The following is an 18,859-nucleotide window of genomic DNA, read 5'->3' as shown; positions in this document are numbered from 1 at the left end:
GTGGGTTCTTAACCACTGCGCCACCAGAGAAGCCCCCATGGAGGAGTCTTGAAGAACCACCTTAACTCTTTTCTGGTTATGCGGGATGACCCCACTGGCCTCAGGACTCCCTGAGGCAGCATGTCCCACTGCTAGTTAGCTCCCCAGTTGGGAAATTCTGCCTTGTCCGGAGCAGAAATTGGTCATTTGGAACACCTACTCCTAGTGTCCACTCTGCGCTGAGACAGCTAGGTCAACTTATGCTAAATAAAGCAGTCCTTCCTTGGGAGGTGGAAGAGCCTGGTGGTCAGGAACGTGGATGTGAGAGTCAGGTCTGGGTTCAAATGGCAGCTGTCACTCAACAGCTAAATAATGTCTATCAACTTCTGTCTTCTCATCTGCAAGATGGGGATTACATGGTACCTACCTCATAGAGTTGATTGTTGGAAAGATCATGAAAATATCAAGCGAGCCATCTGGCATTAGTATTCAGTAAAATGTAAGCTCACAGTCACGTCTTGGAGGTTAGGTACGACTATCAGCTCATAAAGGCAAAACGTGTGTGGGCAGAGTAATCCCTGAAAATTCCTTAAATTGCTCATAAAGTCTGAAAATACTATGATATCCACAGGCCACACTGGAGACCCACGGGCCCCCTAAATCCAACACATCGTCATGTCCTTGGCTCAGTATCAGATGAAGCAGCCGGCCTGTACCTAGGGGCTGGGTTGTAAGTACACTGTGGAATGCTCCCAGCAAGACTCCCACACTGAGCGAGGCCCACTGATGGGATGGAGATCTCCCACTCCCACCTTCCCTCACAACAGGCCTCTTGCTTGGCCGGGGGACTGGCGGATAAAGGTTCCCAGGATGCTTTTGGTTTGGGCTGAGAATCTACTTGAATTAGAGAAGAATCACCATGCTAGGGCCTCATCTCAGTCTTTGCGCTGCCTGAATTCTCTTACGTCAGGGGCCAGAATAAAACCCAAACCTGGGACCAAGGCAGTCTGTTTTCCTTCCTGAGACGAGCAGGGGTCTCCTTGTGACAGGGATCTGGGCAAGGGTCAAAGGCCTCACTGCCCTCATGTCCCCTCAGTTCATCCCTCCTGGGGAACAAGAGCTTCTGTAGTGGCACCACCCCCGCCAGGAGAGACAGTGAAGAGCCAGGCTCAGGCCACGTGGCTTGGAGGGGGCACCAAGATAAGGACATTTATCTGATTTAACCAGCTCTCAGGTGCTGGGTCAGAGAGCCAAGACGGCCCACCTGCTGCATACAGACAGCACTTGGACACTGGATCTTCCCCACACTATTTGTTGCTTTAATTGCTCCCCCTCTTTCAGACGGCCTCTGATGGCACACATGGTCTCAGACGGAGAGGAAGACACAGGGCCCAGCTCCCCAGGGTCCAAAAAAACAGCTGAGGGATGGAGTCTTGGGAAAGGAGGAGTCCCAAGTTCAAGATGGTTAGGATGGGGTGGGGGGCAGAGGCGGTCCTCAAGGGGCAGAAGGGCTCAGAAGTCCAAGGTGGTGGCTGGGGTGAGGGTAGGCCCTGGGGAAAGGCCAGATGCTGCTTCAAGGCAGCGTTGTCTGGGAAGAGAGCTGTATGTTGAAAACTCTGCCATTTCTATTCCCAACCCTGGTGTCCCCCACCCAACCCTGCCTTTCCTGGGGCGGCATCTCAGGCAGGGGCTTTGTCTCCTTATGCCCCCTCTGAGCACAGTGACCCTGGTCCTGGGGTCAGGTAACACCGCCTGAGCCTCGTCCCCCCAGCCTAGCGGTGGCGGCAGCAGCACCCTGCTCTGGCTCGCCCCTGGGCTGCCTCACTGTCCCATCTCTTCTCGGCAGCGTCCCTCACCAGTACGGCCAATCCCCGCACTCAGCTCCCTTTGCTGAAATACTCCGGGTGACTCTGTTTCCCTGGTTGGACCTACCCTAAGAGATGTCTCTAAAGGGGATCTTAGGTCTAAAGCTGGACTCCTGGTCTCCCCCCAACAGCTCCAGTCTGCCCGGTCTTTATAAACCCACCTTCCACCCACAGTTTGGGCCACAAAGTTGGGGTCAGCCTGGATTCCTTCCCTCCCTCGCTCCGACGTCCACACCATCGTCACATCCTTCCACCCACAGCCTGCACCTGTTCCCGACTCCTCTTCTCACGGCCACTTCCCTGATCTGGCCCATCTCTTGTCCCCCCGCTGCCGCTCTCTCACCGTCTCCAGTCCACTCTCCACACAGCTGCATGACCTCTTAAATACATCGGGTCCTGTCATTCTCCCTCCTAAAACTGTCTGATGGCCGCCCAATGCCCTGAGAATAAAACCCCAAACCCTATGTGTGGCCCACAGGCCCTGGGTGATCCGCCCCCTGCCTGACCCCTGACCTCATCTCCTCTTCACACCTGGTCTGGGTCACACTGGCCAGCTTTCCGATCCTTCCAATAACAGAAGCTGGTTCCCGCCTCAGGGCCTTTGTCCTTGCAGTTCCCTCTGCCTGGATCCCACTTCCCACAGCTCTTCCCACAGCCAGTTTCCTTCTTAAAGTCTAGCTTCGCACAATGACCAACTGACTGCCCCGAGGTTCCTCACAGCCACGTCCCGTTGCCACCTCACGGCACTCGTCCCATTCGCAGTGGCCTGACTCATCTGTGTGTGCGCGCGCGTGTGCGCGCATGCCGACGGTCTCCCTTCGCTAGAACCTAAATCCCACGAGATCAGGGAACCTTGGCTGTCTTGGTTCCCGCTCTGCCCAGTGCCTTCAACAGTGCCTGGCACATAGTAGGTATTCAATAAATAATTGTTGAATGCAGAACAAAGAATGCCCTGTCTGGGGACCCCACCCCACACCCCCACACCCCCACCCCCGCCCAGGGGAAGGAAACCAGAGGTCTCTGAGGACACAGTGTCCCAGGTGGAGGGGCCCCAAGTCCAGGGCGGCCCCCTCAGGGGACTCCACTGCTGTGGCTGAGGGTCCCACCACGGGTCAGAGGGACATGCTGGTGAGGTTGTCCTGGCTCAGCAGTCCCTTCCGGCCTGCACCAGCCCCGTGCCCACCGCCCCCAGCACCCCCGCTCCCCCCACAGTACTCATGCAGCCTGTGCCGCAGAGTGACAAGGGCTGACCCCAGGCAGGCGCCGTTGGGTGCGTGGGGCCCGCCAGGCAGCTGGAGCAACAGGGTGGCCACGCCGGCCATGCCATCTTCAGTGGGCTCGAGGGTGATAGGCCCGGCTCGCAGGCCGGCAGTCGTGGCAGGGATGGCTGGTGGGCAGCAGCTCCCTCCCACAGGTCCCCAGGGCCCACCGGCCCCCGTCAGCAGCAAGGGTGCCAAGAAGGGCTCAGAGCGGCGGAAGGCGGGTGGTGGGAGCCCGGCCGGCTTCCAGGCGGGGGCCGGGGCAGCAGGGTCGGGCGGGAAGCAGACGGTGACCTTGGCGAAGGGGCGGCTGGCCATCTTGGTCATTTCTTGCAGGTGCCGGCGCTGTTCCTGCCGCTGATCCAGGGCCTGCTTGGCCTTCCAGAGCAGCACGCAGAGTGAGAGGAAGAGGAAGAAGCAGGAGAAGAAGACAGAGAAGAAGACAAACAGGTCGATGTGGGCCTGGTCCTGCCGGAAGAAGAGCAGGCCCTGCGAGTCGGCCGAGCCATTGGCACTGGGTCCACTTGGGTCTCCCACGCCCAGCAGGAGCAGGTAGAAACGGCTGGACTTGAGAGTGTGGTGCTCGTGCGGGTAGGTGATGACCAGCCGGTCCCGCACGCCACGGACCACCAGCACCACGGATGGCTCCGTCACCGTCACGTAGGTGATCAGGCCCCGTGGCCACACCTCCCGCACTCGTGGCTCCATTGGGGTGGCCGGCCCACCTCCGGCCCCGGGTCCCCCCAGATCCCCAGCCCCCCGGGGCCCACCGTCAGCAGGGGGTGGGGGGGCTGGGGGAGGCGGTGGTGGCTGGATGTGTACGGTGTGGACGCCAGTGTCGGGGGCCACACGGACCACGAAGGTGTCATAGGAGGTGGAGACGTAGAGGTCCACGGCGCCAAAGGTCACGTCCAGCGTCAGGCGGATGTCCACATTGGTGAACTTGGGCTGCACGCCGAAGAGGACCGTGCGGCCGGGGCCCAGAGCGCGGCGCTTTGGCTCGTGGAAGCAGTTGGTCTGGGACGTGGGGTCCAGGCAGTACTCCTGCTCCACGGAGATGAGGCGGTAGCACTGCTGGCCACCCAGCGGGCTCCCGTGGAATGACTCCCGGCACTTGGCACACTGCGGGCAGGGGAGGGAGTGGAGGTGGGCATCAGAGCTGAACTCCGTGTCCAGCTCTCCTCCAAGGAGGACGGGTATTTTGTACCTACTGCTAAGTAGCCCGTGCCCTGGGTTTCCACAGTGTCCCAGCAGCTTCCTTGTGACCCCCCTGGATTTCCCTGACACAGTGTGGACACTAACAGCATCCTACGCTCCAGCACTGCTGTTCCTGGTGTCACCCCAGTGACCACAGCACCCTAACGGCAAGGCCCCTGGAACTCTGAGGCACAGCAATGAAGAGCTCTGTTGAATCCTGGCTCTACCTCCTCGCTAGCTGTGTGGCCTTGGAATAGTGACTTAACCTTGCTGAACTGGAGATTCTTCCTCTGTACACGGATAGTAAACACTACTGAGATCACAGGCCCAGCACAGGCGAGCCAGCCTTGCCTGCTAGCCTTGCTGTTTCTGGACTATATTGGGTAGGTCCTGCCTCAGGGCCTTTGCACTGGTTGAGTCTCTGCCTGGATCGCCCTCCTGCCTTCCCCGCCCCCCGCCCCCCGCCCCCCATGTTTGAATGTCTTTACTCAAGTGTCATATTCTCACTGAGGCCTTCCTTGGCCACTGTATCTACCATTTCCTTTCCCAACATTTCCTAGCCCTCCTTTCTGCTTAATTTTCCTCCTTACTGCTCATCACTCACACGCTGCATGTCTGACATATTCATTTGTTGGTTGCTGGACTCCTCCATGAATTCCCTGAGGACACAACATTTCGCCTGTTTTGTTCCCTACTGTGTCCCAGTGCCTTGCACAGTGCCTGGAATATATTAGGTGCTCAGTAAACAGGTGTTGAGTGAATGAGTTGGCTGGATAATAGCTATTTTGATTCCTGTAGTCCAGTGGAAACCACTCAATCTCTGGGATTGACCAGGGTCAGTCCAAGCTCCAAACCCAGCCAGCTGTCTGACCTGGGACAAGTCTCTGAGCCTCCTTTTGCTCTTATGCCCACAGCTCACCGAGGCCCTAGCACGGCCTTCATGAGCCTTCCATGTCTGTGCTGTCTCCACTGTATCTATGGCAGGCACTCCTTACATACTAACCACTACTGCTATCATTAGAAGCTAAAGAAACTGCTGTTTCAGAGCTACCAACAGAGCTGCTGGAGGAGGAGGTCTGAATGAAGCTCTGAAGCTGTCTGTTTTGACAAAGACCAATGGGCCTTTTGATTATGCATCAAGCAAGCAAAAATTCTGGGGACTTCCCTGGCGGTCCAGTGGTTAAGGCCCCGAGCTCCCAATGCAGGGGGCACGGGTTCGATCCCTGGCTGGGGAACTAAGATCACGCATGCCGCACGGCAAGGCTGAAAAAAAAAAAAAAAAGAAAGAAAGCAAAAATTCTGGTCTTGGATGGAAACGTTAGGGGTCAGTAAGGCTTGTGAAGCTCTGTCGTCATTTTGGGTGTAGTCGCATCTTTGCCAATAGATGGGTAGGGAGACTGAGGCAAGCAAGGGATTCTCTCTTCCTTCTGGAACTAGAGAGAAGGTAGGTGGGTGGGGTGGTAGGAGCCGTATTCCAAGGAAGGAACATGGAATATCCCCTCTGTGGGAGGTGAGCCTGCAACACAGTAACCAACCAGGCAGTCAGTACGGGGGCTCCAGGAGCCCCCCAGCTGAAGAAAAGGGATATGGACTCAAGGGGAATTTGCATATGGGTATTAGTAATAATATGAGATCCCCTACTGGCCCCAAGTGATCAGGTGAGGGCCACCACTTGAGCAAAAACTTGCCTGAGAATGAAGCCAACCCAGAGGAAAGCAGAGTCAAGATCCAGGGAAAGAAGGACTCCTGACTGCATTGTGTGAGCACCCAGATCTGGCCATTCCTGAAGTGGACTCCAGACCTCAGTTTTGAGAGCCAACACATTTTCTTTTTTGCTTAGGCCACTATGAGATGAGTTTTCTGGCATCTGTAATCTTTAAGTTGTGACTATCTGTAATGGAGTCCGTCTCCTCACCCCCACCGCCCACAAGAGGCTCATTTCTGGGTTCCCAGCATCACCGCCCGGGTCCTGAAACTGACTAGGGCTCAGGAACAGTCTATCAAGTTGACCTTGATCCCCATGACCACAGATATCGGAACCACGCTGTCAGTCCTGCCAGGGCCAGGCTACCTCATCCCAGCTCTGACCTCCTCTGGGCATGGGGCCCTTGGCCCATAACTTGCTTCTCCAGCCGCACCTGGTACTTGTAGCAGTCTCGGCGGTCATTGGGGGAGCTGCCCTGGCACGTGCCCGTCTCTGTGTTGTTCTGACACGGGCAGCCTGTCCCGTCCTGCTCGTTACATGTGTCCGCATGGCCATTACACTGACATCTGAAGAGAGGGAAGAAGACAGGGGTTATAGAGCTCCCATGACCTACAGGGCGCCCAGGCTGGATGCTGCAAACATGAGCTCCAATCCATGAGGCCAGAAGAGGAAACTGAGGCTCACAGAGGTCAAGCCGTTGACCCCAAGGCCACAGTGTTGTTCAGTGGCAGAGTCAGGATTAGAACCCAGGATGGACGGACTCCAGGGCTTACTGACCATTCAGAAGGAAGGGGGTGGAATGGGGAGCCTGTCTTGAGGCCTCTCCCTCAGGGCCCTCTCTCTTTGCCCAAGAGTCTCCACCAGGGCTGCTCGGTAGCCTGCGTTTCAGCACTGGCCTGAGGGAGAGGGTCTCCCACCTCAGTCTAGTTCATCGCCCCCAACCCCCGCCTCAGGGGATCTCATCCTTTCCCGACTGAGGGCAGAGGACCGGGGAGAGGAGCCTGGCTCCCAGAGCTATTCCTACTGAGCGGGGCTAAGGGTTCCTGGCCCCCCTTCCACTTACTTGGTGCACTTCCCATCGAGGAGGAAGTAGCCATGGAGGCAGCTCTCACATTTGTCCCCATAGCTATTATTCTGGCAGTTCACACACACGGCCTCGTCTTCACTAGGACCCTCTGTCACCCAGTTTTCGATCTGGCCAAGGAAGGACAGGGTGATCACAAAAAGGCATGGACCAGCCCCTCCTCCCTCAGAGCCAGGAGTCCAGACCCCAGCAGCCTCCTCCTCCCTCAGACTAGGAGTCCAAGCCCCCGGCCCCCTCCTCCTTCAGACCCAGGAGTTCAGGACCCCAGCCTCTTTCACCTCATCTGGATCCAGCGAGTACTTCTCCGGCTCCCTCCTGGCCATTTCAAGCTCCTTCCTGGAGACGCAGACCTGGCTGTTGCCCCGACAAAAGGCGTGGCAGGGCCGGCAGGTCCCGCCCCCCACGGCTGAACCCACGAACAGGGGGAGGCACTGCTCACAGTGGCTGCCCTGGAAACCAGGGACAGGGCGGTCAGAGGGGGTGAAGAGTCACAGCGGGTGTGAGAGTGGGGGAAGGCTCTGAGAGCACCAGGGGAGGGCAGCAACGGCGCAGGCATTTGGCTTGGGCAGTCCCAAGCCCAGCTGCCATTTAGCCCTCCGCCTTCACTTGCACACCTCCAGTGATGGGGCTTTCACTCCCTTCAGCCCCAAGTGTTGAGCTCAGAAAGCCCTTCCCCACAGGATTCCAGATGCTCCTCCACATGATCCCCCCTCCCTGGTCCAGTACTAATTCTGTCCTGCTATCCAGGGCCCTGGATAGCGGCTCCTCTGTGATACAGACCCAGACGGTGTCCCCAGGGTCCTCTCGTACTCCCCTGGGATAGGGCCAGGCCCCCTCCTCCCTGTGCCTAGCTCACTGGGGCTTGGAAGGAGGCTCAAGATGCCTGAGTGTCGGCTGAAGGCACAGAGGCCCGGGGCGAGGGCCTGAGGTCCCGGACGGACACCTTGGTGTGATTGTGGCAGAGCAGGCAGTGGTCGCGGGCCCCCACGCCGGCGCACTCGCTGTGGCGGTTGCAGCGACACTCCGTGGAGCAGTTGTGGCCGACAAAGCCGAAGTGGCAGCGGCAGTGGTCGGGCTCCACACACGAGCCGTTCACGCAGCCCTGGGCGCACACGGGGCGGCACAGCCCCGTCACGCTGCAGGGGTGGGGCAGGAGTCAGCGCAGGGCAGCGGGCCGCTCCCTCCCAAAGGCACACCCAGCCGTCCGCACGGTCCTCACCTCGCCTCTGAGGCCACCACCGGCCAGCCCACCCTCTTCACAACTAGTCCACCGCCCGGTCTGCTGCATCACTCCCCTGCCCCAGGTCCAGCCCAGCGCCTCCTCCAGGGGCGACGACCCCCTCCCCAGGGTACCCTGTTAAACTAACTGGCCAACCTTGCCCTCCACGACCCAGCCCCCGCCCTCACACCCTCCTCCGCACCTTGGACTATGTTTTCTTGCGTCCCACTTTGATCCATGCCCCGTCCTTGACCGCTCCCCACAGACTCTCCCACCCCACGGTCTGCCTGGCCCCGCCCCCCTCAACCCCACCCAAGCCCCCCCGTCTGGCCTGTAGCCTGCCTCACTTGTCCATGGTGTAGCCCGTCTTGCAGCTGCACTCGTAACCGTGGGGCCGGTCATGGCAGTTCTGTGTTTCGTTGCAGTCGTGGTGCCCGTTTGCACACTCGTCCTCAGGGGGGCAGGACAGGAAGGCCCAGGAGGCCCCAGGTCGCCCACATGTCAGCCCTGGCACGAGGATACAGGGCTTCACTGTGGAGGCCTCCGAACCACCCGCCTAGCCACCCGGGCCCCTGCTCCCCCTTCCCCTGAGCGCCACCTGGGAGGGCCCCCAGCGCCCCTCCACGTTCCCTGCACCAGGCCCCACGTCAGAACGCAGACAGGGGCCAGCCCCACTCACCCCATCCGCAAACCCGTCTCACCATCGCGGGGGCCGCTGAGTCCTCCCTCCAGGCAGCGGCCGCCCCCATCCTGGCGCCCCCAGGCACACCAGCCGCAGTGGGGCCGCCGCAGGCACAGGGCGCACTGGGTTGCCTGAGCACAGCCCAGGGAGCAGCTCTCGGGTCCTCGGAGCAGCCGCCCGCAGCCTCCGGCCACACACCGCAGGGGCAGGTAGGAGGGGCTCAGACACTACAGGGGAGGGGAAATGGCAGAGAAAGAAGATCAAACAGACACCCCCTGGGTATCTTCCTGGATTGCACCCTCTTCTCAGAGATCTCACCCCTGCTGGCCACAACCGGGTGGACCAAAATGGACATCAGCTGGGGTCATCACATTCTCCCTCCTCGGCGTTTGTAACTGCAAGTTCAGACCAGAAGTCAGGCTAGGGACATCCTTGAAACTAGACTGTGTAGACTAGGGCTGGCTGGGCCGTTTGAATGAACAAATGACAGCAAACGAAGAGAGCAGAGAGAGGCAAGAAAAGAGCAGAGACAGAAGGAAGCAGAGATGAGAATCACACACCCCAAAGACAGGCGGACAGGCAGCTTTCCGGGCTCCATCTCCAGCCCCTGGTAGGGCCTGGCTGCACTCTCCACCTGGGTTACAAGAGGCACCACTGTGTCGGCATGATGAGCCCCTTTACCCACCTGGCTTGGGATGCAGCTGTTTCTTACAATCAAAGAAAGGCAATGATCCCAGGTGGAAAAGGAAACGAGCCATCAGGGGCGGGGCGCCAGCCACAGCCTCTTAGAAAGAACACGGACCCAGCTGCCGGGGCAACAGGATCCTCCCGCCCTGGGCTGGGAAGCTGAGGAGTCCGTGGTCAGGGGCTGCACAGCAGCTCACACACACCGTCACTTATCGTGTCCTGGGACCCAGACACGGTGCTCAACGAGGTTCGCACTCCTAACTTACCTCAGTGTATGAGGGCATTTTATTTACGGCTTGGGCCTTAAGTAAAGTATAAGAGGAAAGAGATTAGTCTAGGCTGGCTGTCTGGAAGCACTTAGGAAGAAACAAAGCTACCATGCAGTCCTGAAATAGAAAACCCCGACAGCTGTGGCCGGAGCTCTGAGTCCCTACGGGTTACGCCGGTGATGAGCCGAGCCTGGCTGAACTGCCAGAGCCAAATTCTCCTCCAGGTTAGGCTTCCAGATCTGAATTTAGTGCACCCCTTGGCAAACAGCGGGGCAATCTGGAAGGGGGCCAAGAGAAGCCCGAGGCTCCAGTCTGCTCAGCACTTTCTGCTGGGACCCCCCATAGTGGCCAAATGTGATTCTGCCCAATACCATAAACTGCATTTCCTGTGTTCCTGGAAGAGATGCAGGATCCTAGCTCGTCTGCTGACATATGCCCACAGCCTAGCAAAGTGCCCGGCACAAGGAAGGCGCTCAATGAAGAATTTGGGAAAAGGACAAAGGGAAGGAGGGAAGCCGCCAGCCAGCCAGCCAGCCAGCCAGCCAGCCAGCCAGCCAGGCGGGGAAGAGAGCACCTTGTTGTCTGCCCCAGGCTCTGAGGCCAAAGGCATTCAGAAGAACAATGCCTGACTTAAAATAAGGCTGCCCTTGAGCGGAATCACAACAGGTCTGGTCTGCGCACCTGTTACGACTGATCTGTGTTTTTAACACACCTGAGCCAACAGTTTTAACTGATTTTCCCAGAAATCAGAAGATCTGGCAGCAGCCGTCTGACACTCCCATGCAGCATCAGCTCCGCGCTCCCCATTCGGCCGCCCCACCACTCCCTCCCGCCTCACACCTCCTGAGCTGCCTGCAGGCTCTCTGGTGTCTGGTCCCAGTCCCTGGGATCCCGATAAAGACAAACAATGGAAATCTCAATAATATTTAGGGAGGACGTGTATCACCGGAAGGACCCCAGGCCTGAGGACGAGAGGCCTCTGCTTGTTAGAGGTGCCACCGCAGGGGGCCTCTGCCCTTGCAGCCACCCTGAGAGCCCCACGGGGAGCACCCCCCACTCCCAGCCGCTGCACTGACCCTCTTGGTGTGTCCCAGACAGCGGAGGCTGGGAATCCTCCCAGTGGGCCAAACGTGGGGACGTTACTGAGTTTTTACTGAATAGCAGGCCGGGCTCCACGCTCTACGTACATTCTCCCATCTAATTTGGACGACCTTCCTATGGGACGGTGTGGTATGATACAAAAATGTATCTGGCCTTTGTCCCCGGTTCCTGGTACTGAGCTACTAAAACACAAAAAGGGGTTCCTGAGCAGTGGGGATGTCTTTTGCTGTTTCGTAAGGAACCCCTTTTACACCTGAGTTTATGCTAACGGGGTGACTTAGGGGAGTCAGAAGAAAAACCAAGTGATTAGAGCCCCACCCACTCACCCGGGGTCAGGGGAAAGATTGAGCTCTATAAAAACACTTGAACAATGAGATTCAGGGGACTTCCCTGGCGGTCCGGTGGTTAGGACTCTGCTTTCACTGCTGTGGGCTGGGGTTCAATCCCTGGTCGGGGAAATAAGATCCCGTAAGCCGCGCGGCATGGCCAAAAAAAAAAACAACAACAACAGTGAGATTCAGAGAGCTTCCATGCTGATGAATGCATCTTCTGGGAGGGTGGCATGTCCAGAGAAGACATGGAAACTCTGCATGCCTTGCCCTATTCATCTCTTCTATTTGGCTCTTCCTGAGTTGTATCCTTTATAATAAACCAGTATCAGTAAGTAAATGTTTCTCTGAGTTCTGTGAGCCATTCTAGCAAATTATCAAACCTGCAGAGGGGGTGGTAGGAACCCCCAATTTACAGCCAGTTAGCCTGGATTTGTGACTGGTATCTGAAGTGGGAGCAGTCTGGTGGAACTGAACACTTTAACCTGTGGGATCTGACTCTGATCTCAGGTAGATAGTGTCAGAAATTAACTGAATTGTTGAACACATAGTTGGCGTCCAGAGAACTGGAGAACTGGTTGTTGGTGTTGGAAAACACCCCAGACAGGGTCTGTTGATAGCACTCCTATTTTACCAAAGACTCGTGTAGGCTCTTGGGTTGTGAGCTGGTGAGTAATCACACCTCAGTTGGGTCTTGCACAGTCTTGCACAATAAAGATGAATGAGGAGTAGACAGACTCACAACTCTGGCCCAGTGACACTGTTTCTGGATATGACAGCAGTAGCTGAAGCTTTCTTATCTCCTGCTGGGGTGGGGCTGGGGTTGACTGCCTGTGTCTGCCACTGGGACAGCTAAATCATGCCAGGCAGAGGCATCTTTGGTTTTTTTGTTTTGTTTTGTTTTTCGGCCGTGCCGCACAGCTTGTGGGATCTTAGTTCCCCGACCAGGGATTGAACCCGGGTCCTCGGCAGTGAAAGTGCGGAGTCCTAACCACTGGACCACCAGGGAATTCCTCCCAGAGGCATCTCTGGATGGACTTTATGAGACAGCACGCCCTGGGCAGCCAAGGGGTGGACTGTACCTCCCCAGACCATGCCCATGTTCAAGAATCATCTCTAGACCACAGCCATGGGTGAGGGGTGGGTCTGAATGGCCGTGTCAGAAGCAGTGCTCCTTCCCTTCCCTGGCCACATCTCACTGGACCACGGCTGGACATCTAACTCGTGAGCTGAGCTGAAGTCTTCCCCGAGAACGTGAACTAACAGAAGAACACAGAGATGACTGTGGTCTCTGGAATCAGAAAGTCACATAGAGACTCCCCTGGTGGCACAGTGGTTAAGAATCCGCCTTCCAATGCAGGGGACGCGGGTTCGACCCTTGGTCGGGGAACTAAGATCCCACATGCCGTGGGGCAACTAAGCCTGCGTGCCGCAATTACTGAGCCCGTGTGCCACAACTACAGAGAAGCCTGCGCGCCGCAACAAAGAGCCCGCAGGCCGCAACTAAGACCCAATGCAGCCAAGTAAATAAGTAAATAAATAAATATTTCAAAAAAAAAAAAAGAAAGTCACATAGACTGAGGGTCAAGGTCTGCCACTTGAGGCGGTGTGTGTTGATGATCAAGCCGAGAGAAACCAGAGGATGGAGACGCGCAGAAAACAGCTGAGATCAGAGACCAGGCGGCCCGAGAAGGATGAAGCAACAGTACTTCCTACCTTCAGACAACATCAAATACCCCCGGTTCCTTATAATACCACCAGCTCGAGTGGGTTTCTGTTTCTTACAACCAAAACTTCTAAAAGTAGAGAGAGAAAGAGATGGAGGAGGAAAGTGGAAAGGTGTGGGAGGGAGAAGGGAGATGGTATTGACTCATGGGAAGGATGGGGCGAGGAGAGCTTAATTGAGAGTTGGAGAGACACCAGGGCTGAGGAGTCAGGAAGGGGGCGCTGGGACATGACGGGGAGACTCACAAGGCAAGGAGAGGGACTTCCCTGGTGGTCCAGTGGTTAAGACTCCATGCTTCCACTGGGGGCACGGGTTCAATCTCTGGTCAGGGAACTAAGATCCCCCAGGCCGTGCGACGTGGCCAAAAAAAAACACAACAAGAACAAGGCAAAGAGGGAAGAAAGAGATGTTGGAAGGGGAGAGAGAACAGAAAGTGGGAAGAAAGAGAAAGTGTGCGGGTGGGACCAGCCCTAAGGAAATGGAGGCGGACGTAGGACGGCGGCGGCGGGGCTGGAGAAAGGTCAGTGCGCAGCAGGGAGGAGGGCCACCGCGCACCCCGCTGGGGGCAGTCAGTACCTGTTGGAGGCTGCTGCTCCAGACACAGTGCTGCCAGCCCCCGTCTGCACCCTTGGAGTCCAGGCAGGAGGTGCAGTTGGGCAGGAGGTGACAGGGCGTGGGGCAGGGCAGCGGGGGCGATGATTCCACCGGCATCGGGGACACGTTCAGCAGAGAGTGGCTGAAGCACGTCCAGTCATAGGTGGGCTGCACTGAGAGGATGCGGCGGGTCTCCCCTGGGGTTGGGGGCACACGGGTTAGAAGCAGGTCCGGGCCCCCAGCCCCCTCCCCTCCTCCTCCCTCAAACCAGGCCCCTGAGACCCTCGCGTCCTTGGAGCAGGAATCCAGGCCCCCAGACTCTCCTCTCGGGGAGCAGGCCTCAGCGCTCACCAGTCCTCTTGAACTGCCGCGTCCACATGCACTTGCCCTCCCTCGTGCACTGCTCGCAGTCGGCCGCCCCACACACGGCCTCCGAGCAGTTCCCAGCCCAGAAGACCTCGCGCTGGTTGATGCGACAGTCGTTCTCCGAGGTGCAGGACCCACTGCGCCCGATGCAGGCACCCTCAGGGCAGTTGGTACACCACTTACAGCGGGGGGCAGATGCCTGGCGGGGGGATACGGGCTCAGCGGGGTTGTCGGGGCCCCCAGCATCCCTCCAGCCTCAGCTCTTGCCACCCAATCCCAGCTGAAGAGCTCAGTGGTGTCTGAGCCATGCCCCCTTCCCCACCCCCACCCCCATCATTCACCTCTCCATCTCCAGGCTGCAGGGTCCGGGGATGGCGGGCCAGGCACTCACTGCAGGTCCGCAGACGTCGACATTCCTCGGGGGAGTGGGGCATTGGAGAGCAGGCGGGACCACCACAGCCCAGCCTGGGGGGGCATGAGGTCTGGCTCATCACATTCAGCCAGGCCCCACCCTTCCTCCTCACCCTCGCCTCTTCCTGGTGCCTCGTGGACACCGTCCTGCAGGCCCCACATATGCATCCCAAACTGCTCTCAGCACAGGCCTCCCAAAGCTGCTCCTCCCCACCTCACTTGGTGATGGTCCCACGTCCACCTATCACCCAGGCCAGAGACACGGGACGATACCCCATGTCCTCCTGGCCCTCCAGCCATCGAGGCCTCTGCCTCCTGAATTCTCCTCTGACCATCCCCTCCTCCTCCACCCCTGCAGCCCCCCGCCCAGTTCAAGCCTCCCCCTTCCAGGCCTCCACCTGCAGCCTCCCCTCACCACCCCCTCCTTCACAAGCCTGCCCCTGCCCTCTCCTGCTTAAACCTTCTGGGGCTCCCCATCACCCACAGTGGAGGGCCATAATCCCTTACTCAAAATCCTTGAAGGCACACCTGTTTCAGAACTTTCCAGGTTTTAGAAAAGCAGTGGGTGCACCCGCTGTGACATAATACCCCTAGCAGAGTCTGGGGGAGCACCTTAAAAATCACACCCACCCTTTAATATTCTCTAGTAAACATGGTGACACATACAATGGGACAAAACAAAGCCCGTTAGTAGCCTCATACCAGTGCAAGATAACTGCGCAGTCAAGTTAGTTTGTGCTAAACCTAGGACGGCGCCTTCAGCCTCCTGATGTGTTTGGATTCCCAGACTCCAGACGAGGAGTCTCTGGAGCTGGACGGAGCCCAGTTCAGCCACAGGCACTGGAAGCCCTGTCTGAGCCGACCCACCCACCTTTCCAATCTCGTTCTTCCCCAACTCACATGGTTTCTAAAATACACCAGATACAGCCCCACCTCTGAACCCTCATGGTCTACAAACTTGACTGGGTCATTTAGGGCCCAGGTCAGACTCAGCTAACCCCAGCCCACAAACAGGGCTCCCCACTCGGTGAGGTCCCCGAGCCTGCCCCTGCCTGTGATAAGCTGCCCATTTTCCCATGTGAGCTGGTCTCCTAACCAGACCATACCCTGCTGAGGCCTCCCCCACAGGCCTGGCCTGGCACAGAACCCACTTTGGAGGGCACCAGTACCACCCCCCCACCCACGTGCTGTCAGTCTCCATGGTTACCTATGGGCCTGGTCCCCGGACAGGCAGGCCCCATGGCACCAGGCACAGGCCCCAGACTGGTTACAAGCTTCGGGCGAGGGCAGCAGGTGGCAGGGGTCAAGGGGCAGGGTCAGGGCCAGCAGGCGGCCCAGGGCCACTCCCCCAAAGCCTCCTGAGATATACAGGCGACCCCCTACCGCCGCCACAGCGTGGGCCACAGACTCCTCCATTGGCGGTCCCACAGAGGCTGGGCCTGGGGAGAGACAGAAAGTTCAGAGAGAGAGAGCAGGAGACTCGAGGAAGAGATTCACACAAAGGTACCAGTCAGACAGGGATGCTGAGAGGAGAGACAGTCTAAGGAGAGCAGAGACAGACAACGAAAGACAGAGAGAAGGTAGATAAGGCCAAATAGGACAAGAGCATCAGACACAGACAGCAAGACAAAAGAGAGGGAGAGAGACACACAAACAGAAAAGAGTGGAATAAGAACAGAGACAAATGTTGTGGAACCCGGGGACTTCCCTGGCGGACCAGTGGTTAAGACTCCGCGCTTCCACTGCCGGGGGCGTGGGTTCCATCCCTGGTCGGGGAGCTAAGATCCTACATGCCGCGTGGCACGGCCAAAAAAAAAAAATGCTTTGGAACAAGACCAAGGTGGTGGTTGAACCACACTGTGAAGGTACTAAATGTCGCTGAATTGTTCGTTTTACGATGACTAATTTTGTTATGTGAATTTCACCTAAATTTTTTTAAATCCTCAAAAAAAAAAAAAAAGAGCCACAGAATAGTGGAAAAAATAGATTAAGAGCAAAAGAGAGTAGGAGACAGAGGGTCAGAGAGAGAAACAAAAAGCAAAGGAGACAGGCCCAGACACACACACACACACACACACACACACACACACACAGAGTCAGTCACTTACAATGACTGTCAAATGAAATAAAACTGCAAGATACAATCCCTTTCCAGCCTATGAACTGGAAGGAAGCACCCTCACATATGACAGTCGTTGTCTCCAGAGAATGGGATTATGGGGGATTTTTTCCTTCCTAGTTTACAAATTATCTACAATGACTATCATTACTTCATAAACAGAATTTAAAATTTTCTAAGAAAAAAGAAGGAGGGTGTCTCCGTGGGTGCTTAGATAATGTGGAGAGGACAGGAGCTTCGCTTGTGGGCCTGAAGGGGCCCAAATGACCCCTAATGAGTGAGAGTTGCAGGACAGGGCCAGGGCTCCCCCTGGTCGTCCCGGGGCCTCCCAGGGAGAGTGGCGGACTTACGGATGAGGTCGGGCAGGAGCCAGGTGTTGCAGTTGACCTGGTAGAGCAGAACATCGCTGCTGAACTCGTCAGGGTCCGAGCGCCCCCCGAGGACCACCATGGTGTCCCCTAGCAAGGCTGAGGCGTGGAAAAGTCGGGGGCGGGGCTGATGGGGAGACACACGGCAGGACGGGCTGTCAGAGCCCACAGTCGTCCGCTCTTCGTGCTCCCTCTCAGCTCACCCGCCACTCCGAACCTCCCCACGCCCCAGCCCCTTCCAGCCCACCCAATCCTAACCTTCCTCAAATCTCACCTCCTTCCTTCCGGGAAGCCTCCCTCACTCCTCAGAGCCGTCTCCACAGCCATCTCCTTTCCCTGAACTCCCAGAACCCCCAAACCCCATGCAGTTCCTCAGGAACCCAGCCTCAGATGCTTGAGATGAGCCCCACATTTCCTGTGTGACCTCGCCAGCTGGGCCGGGGCGTATCCTGCTGGGGCTCTTACTTCCATCTCCCTTGCGGTCCAGCCCCAAGAAGGGCTTGGGAATATGTTTGTGGATGGCAAATGCAATTGTCTCTAATCAGCATACCCGGGGTTTCATGCTCTCCCACACACTGTCTCCTTTGGCCTTGAAGGCAGAAGCACAAGGAGCCTCAGTGTCCCGTTTCACAGCTGGAGAGGCCAGGAAGGGGAGGGACCTGTCACGGCCACGCCCAGAGTGTGGCAGAGCTGGGACAGAACCCAGGCCTCTGACCTCCTGGTCTAGGATTCTTACCTCCAAGTCACAGAGGGAAGAAGGGGAGACTTGGGGTACTGGAAAGGAGGCAGACTAGGAATCCAAGGTTCAGCCAGTCCCTGGGGCACTGGGAAAGGGGGGCCCCTCCCTCCTGCCCCCTACACTCATCTGTCTGGACCTTCTTTCCTGACCTTTGCCCCCTGAGAAGGGGCCAGCAGGCTCCAGGTGCGGTCAGGACAGTGCAGGGAGTAGAGCTCAGGGGATGGGGCCGCCAGCTCCACGTGGAAGCGGAAGCCCCCAAACACGTAGAGGGAGTCAGTGGCCTCGTGATACACAGCGGAATGACCATAGAGACCTGGGGGCGGAGGATGAGTGAGCACAGAGGCTGGGGGAAGGGCTGGTGATCAGGAATGCTCCCCATCTTCCTGGGCTCCCCCTCTCAAGACCACACCACCACCCTACCAGGCCCTGAGGCCAGAGACCTGGAAGCCTTTCTCAACCCCTCCCTCTCCCTTCGGTTCTAAAGGACAACCATTAAAGAGACTCTGGGAAAGAGAAGAGAGGGAGACGGTGACCAGAATGACCTTGTGGACGGTGATCAAAGAATGTAGAAGGAGAGAGAGAGAAAGGAAAATACCTGAGGGGCACTGATCTAGGACCTGGAAGAGGGAAAAAGTGACCCACTGCTACTGGGCAGGAGGTGGGCAGCTTCTCATGAAGTCTGGGAGGGGTATATAGAGAAACTGAACTTCTCAAAAGGCGGTATCCTGAGAATGTGGGTGGCTGATGGGGGTAGACAGGGAGACAACAGGTAGTGGGGGCAGTGACTGCAGACTACAGGAGTGGACAGAGAGGACGGCTGGGAGTCAAAAGCGCAGCGCCCCCTCCCCGCCACGCCCCGTCCCCAGGCCCACCTGTGGGAGGTGTCCCGCTCTGGGCTCCGGACACCCAGGTGCCGGTCGCCAGCTGGTACTCAAGCAGCTGCTGGCTGAAGCCGTTTTCAGGGGAGTAACCACCCACCAGGAGCAGAGACAGGCCTCGGCGGGCAGTAAGGGTGTGACCAGCAACTGCTGGCAGCTCCACGGTCTGCGGGGCCTCGGGGATGAAGGGTGGAGGTCACGGGGGTGGGGGGGCAGAGGTCAGGGGTCATTTTGTGGGTAGAAGCAAGGCTCAGAGTTCCCCGAACTCCCCTTGAACCACTA

The 18,859-nt window shown here is 57.6% G+C and overlaps 1 protein-coding gene across 2 annotated transcripts in view; it reads right to left on the bottom strand.

Moving 5' to 3' along the window:
• Positions 1 to 2,835: 2,835 nt before the first annotated feature.
• Positions 2,836 to 18,859, bottom strand: part of MEGF8 (multiple EGF like domains 8) — a 41,309-nt gene continuing 25,285 nt past the window's right edge. Inside the window, exons 28-41 of one of the 2 annotated variants that reach the window (XM_036834101.1) lie at positions 18,572 to 18,752; positions 17,849 to 18,012; positions 16,943 to 17,087; positions 15,681 to 15,912; positions 14,404 to 14,527; positions 14,048 to 14,261; positions 13,679 to 13,893; positions 9,010 to 9,217; positions 8,656 to 8,815; positions 8,033 to 8,225; positions 7,368 to 7,538; positions 7,069 to 7,199; positions 6,439 to 6,571; positions 2,836 to 4,225 (exon numbers count right to left, since the gene is read on the bottom strand). In XM_036834101.1, the coding sequence (XP_036689996.1) occupies positions 2,957 to 4,225; positions 6,439 to 6,571; positions 7,069 to 7,199; positions 7,368 to 7,538; positions 8,033 to 8,225; positions 8,656 to 8,815; positions 9,010 to 9,217; positions 13,679 to 13,893; positions 14,048 to 14,261; positions 14,404 to 14,527; positions 15,681 to 15,912; positions 16,943 to 17,087; positions 17,849 to 18,012; positions 18,572 to 18,752 (3,540 nt within the window). In that variant the 3' untranslated portion in view covers positions 2,836 to 2,956. The remainder of the gene's footprint in view (positions 4,226 to 6,438; positions 6,572 to 7,068; positions 7,200 to 7,367; positions 7,539 to 8,032; positions 8,226 to 8,655; positions 8,816 to 9,009; positions 9,218 to 13,678; positions 13,894 to 14,047; positions 14,262 to 14,403; positions 14,528 to 15,680; positions 15,913 to 16,942; positions 17,088 to 17,848; positions 18,013 to 18,571; positions 18,753 to 18,859) is intronic. The other variant, XM_036834102.1, reaches the window with a different exon arrangement.

Source organism: Balaenoptera musculus, chromosome 19 (assembly GCF_009873245.2).
Source record: "Balaenoptera musculus isolate JJ_BM4_2016_0621 chromosome 19, mBalMus1.pri.v3, whole genome shotgun sequence".
NCBI lineage: Eukaryota > Metazoa > Chordata > Mammalia > Artiodactyla > Balaenopteridae > Balaenoptera > Balaenoptera musculus.
Note: the sequence above shows the minus strand (reverse complement) of the source record. Positions and strands in the feature narration are given on the sequence as shown.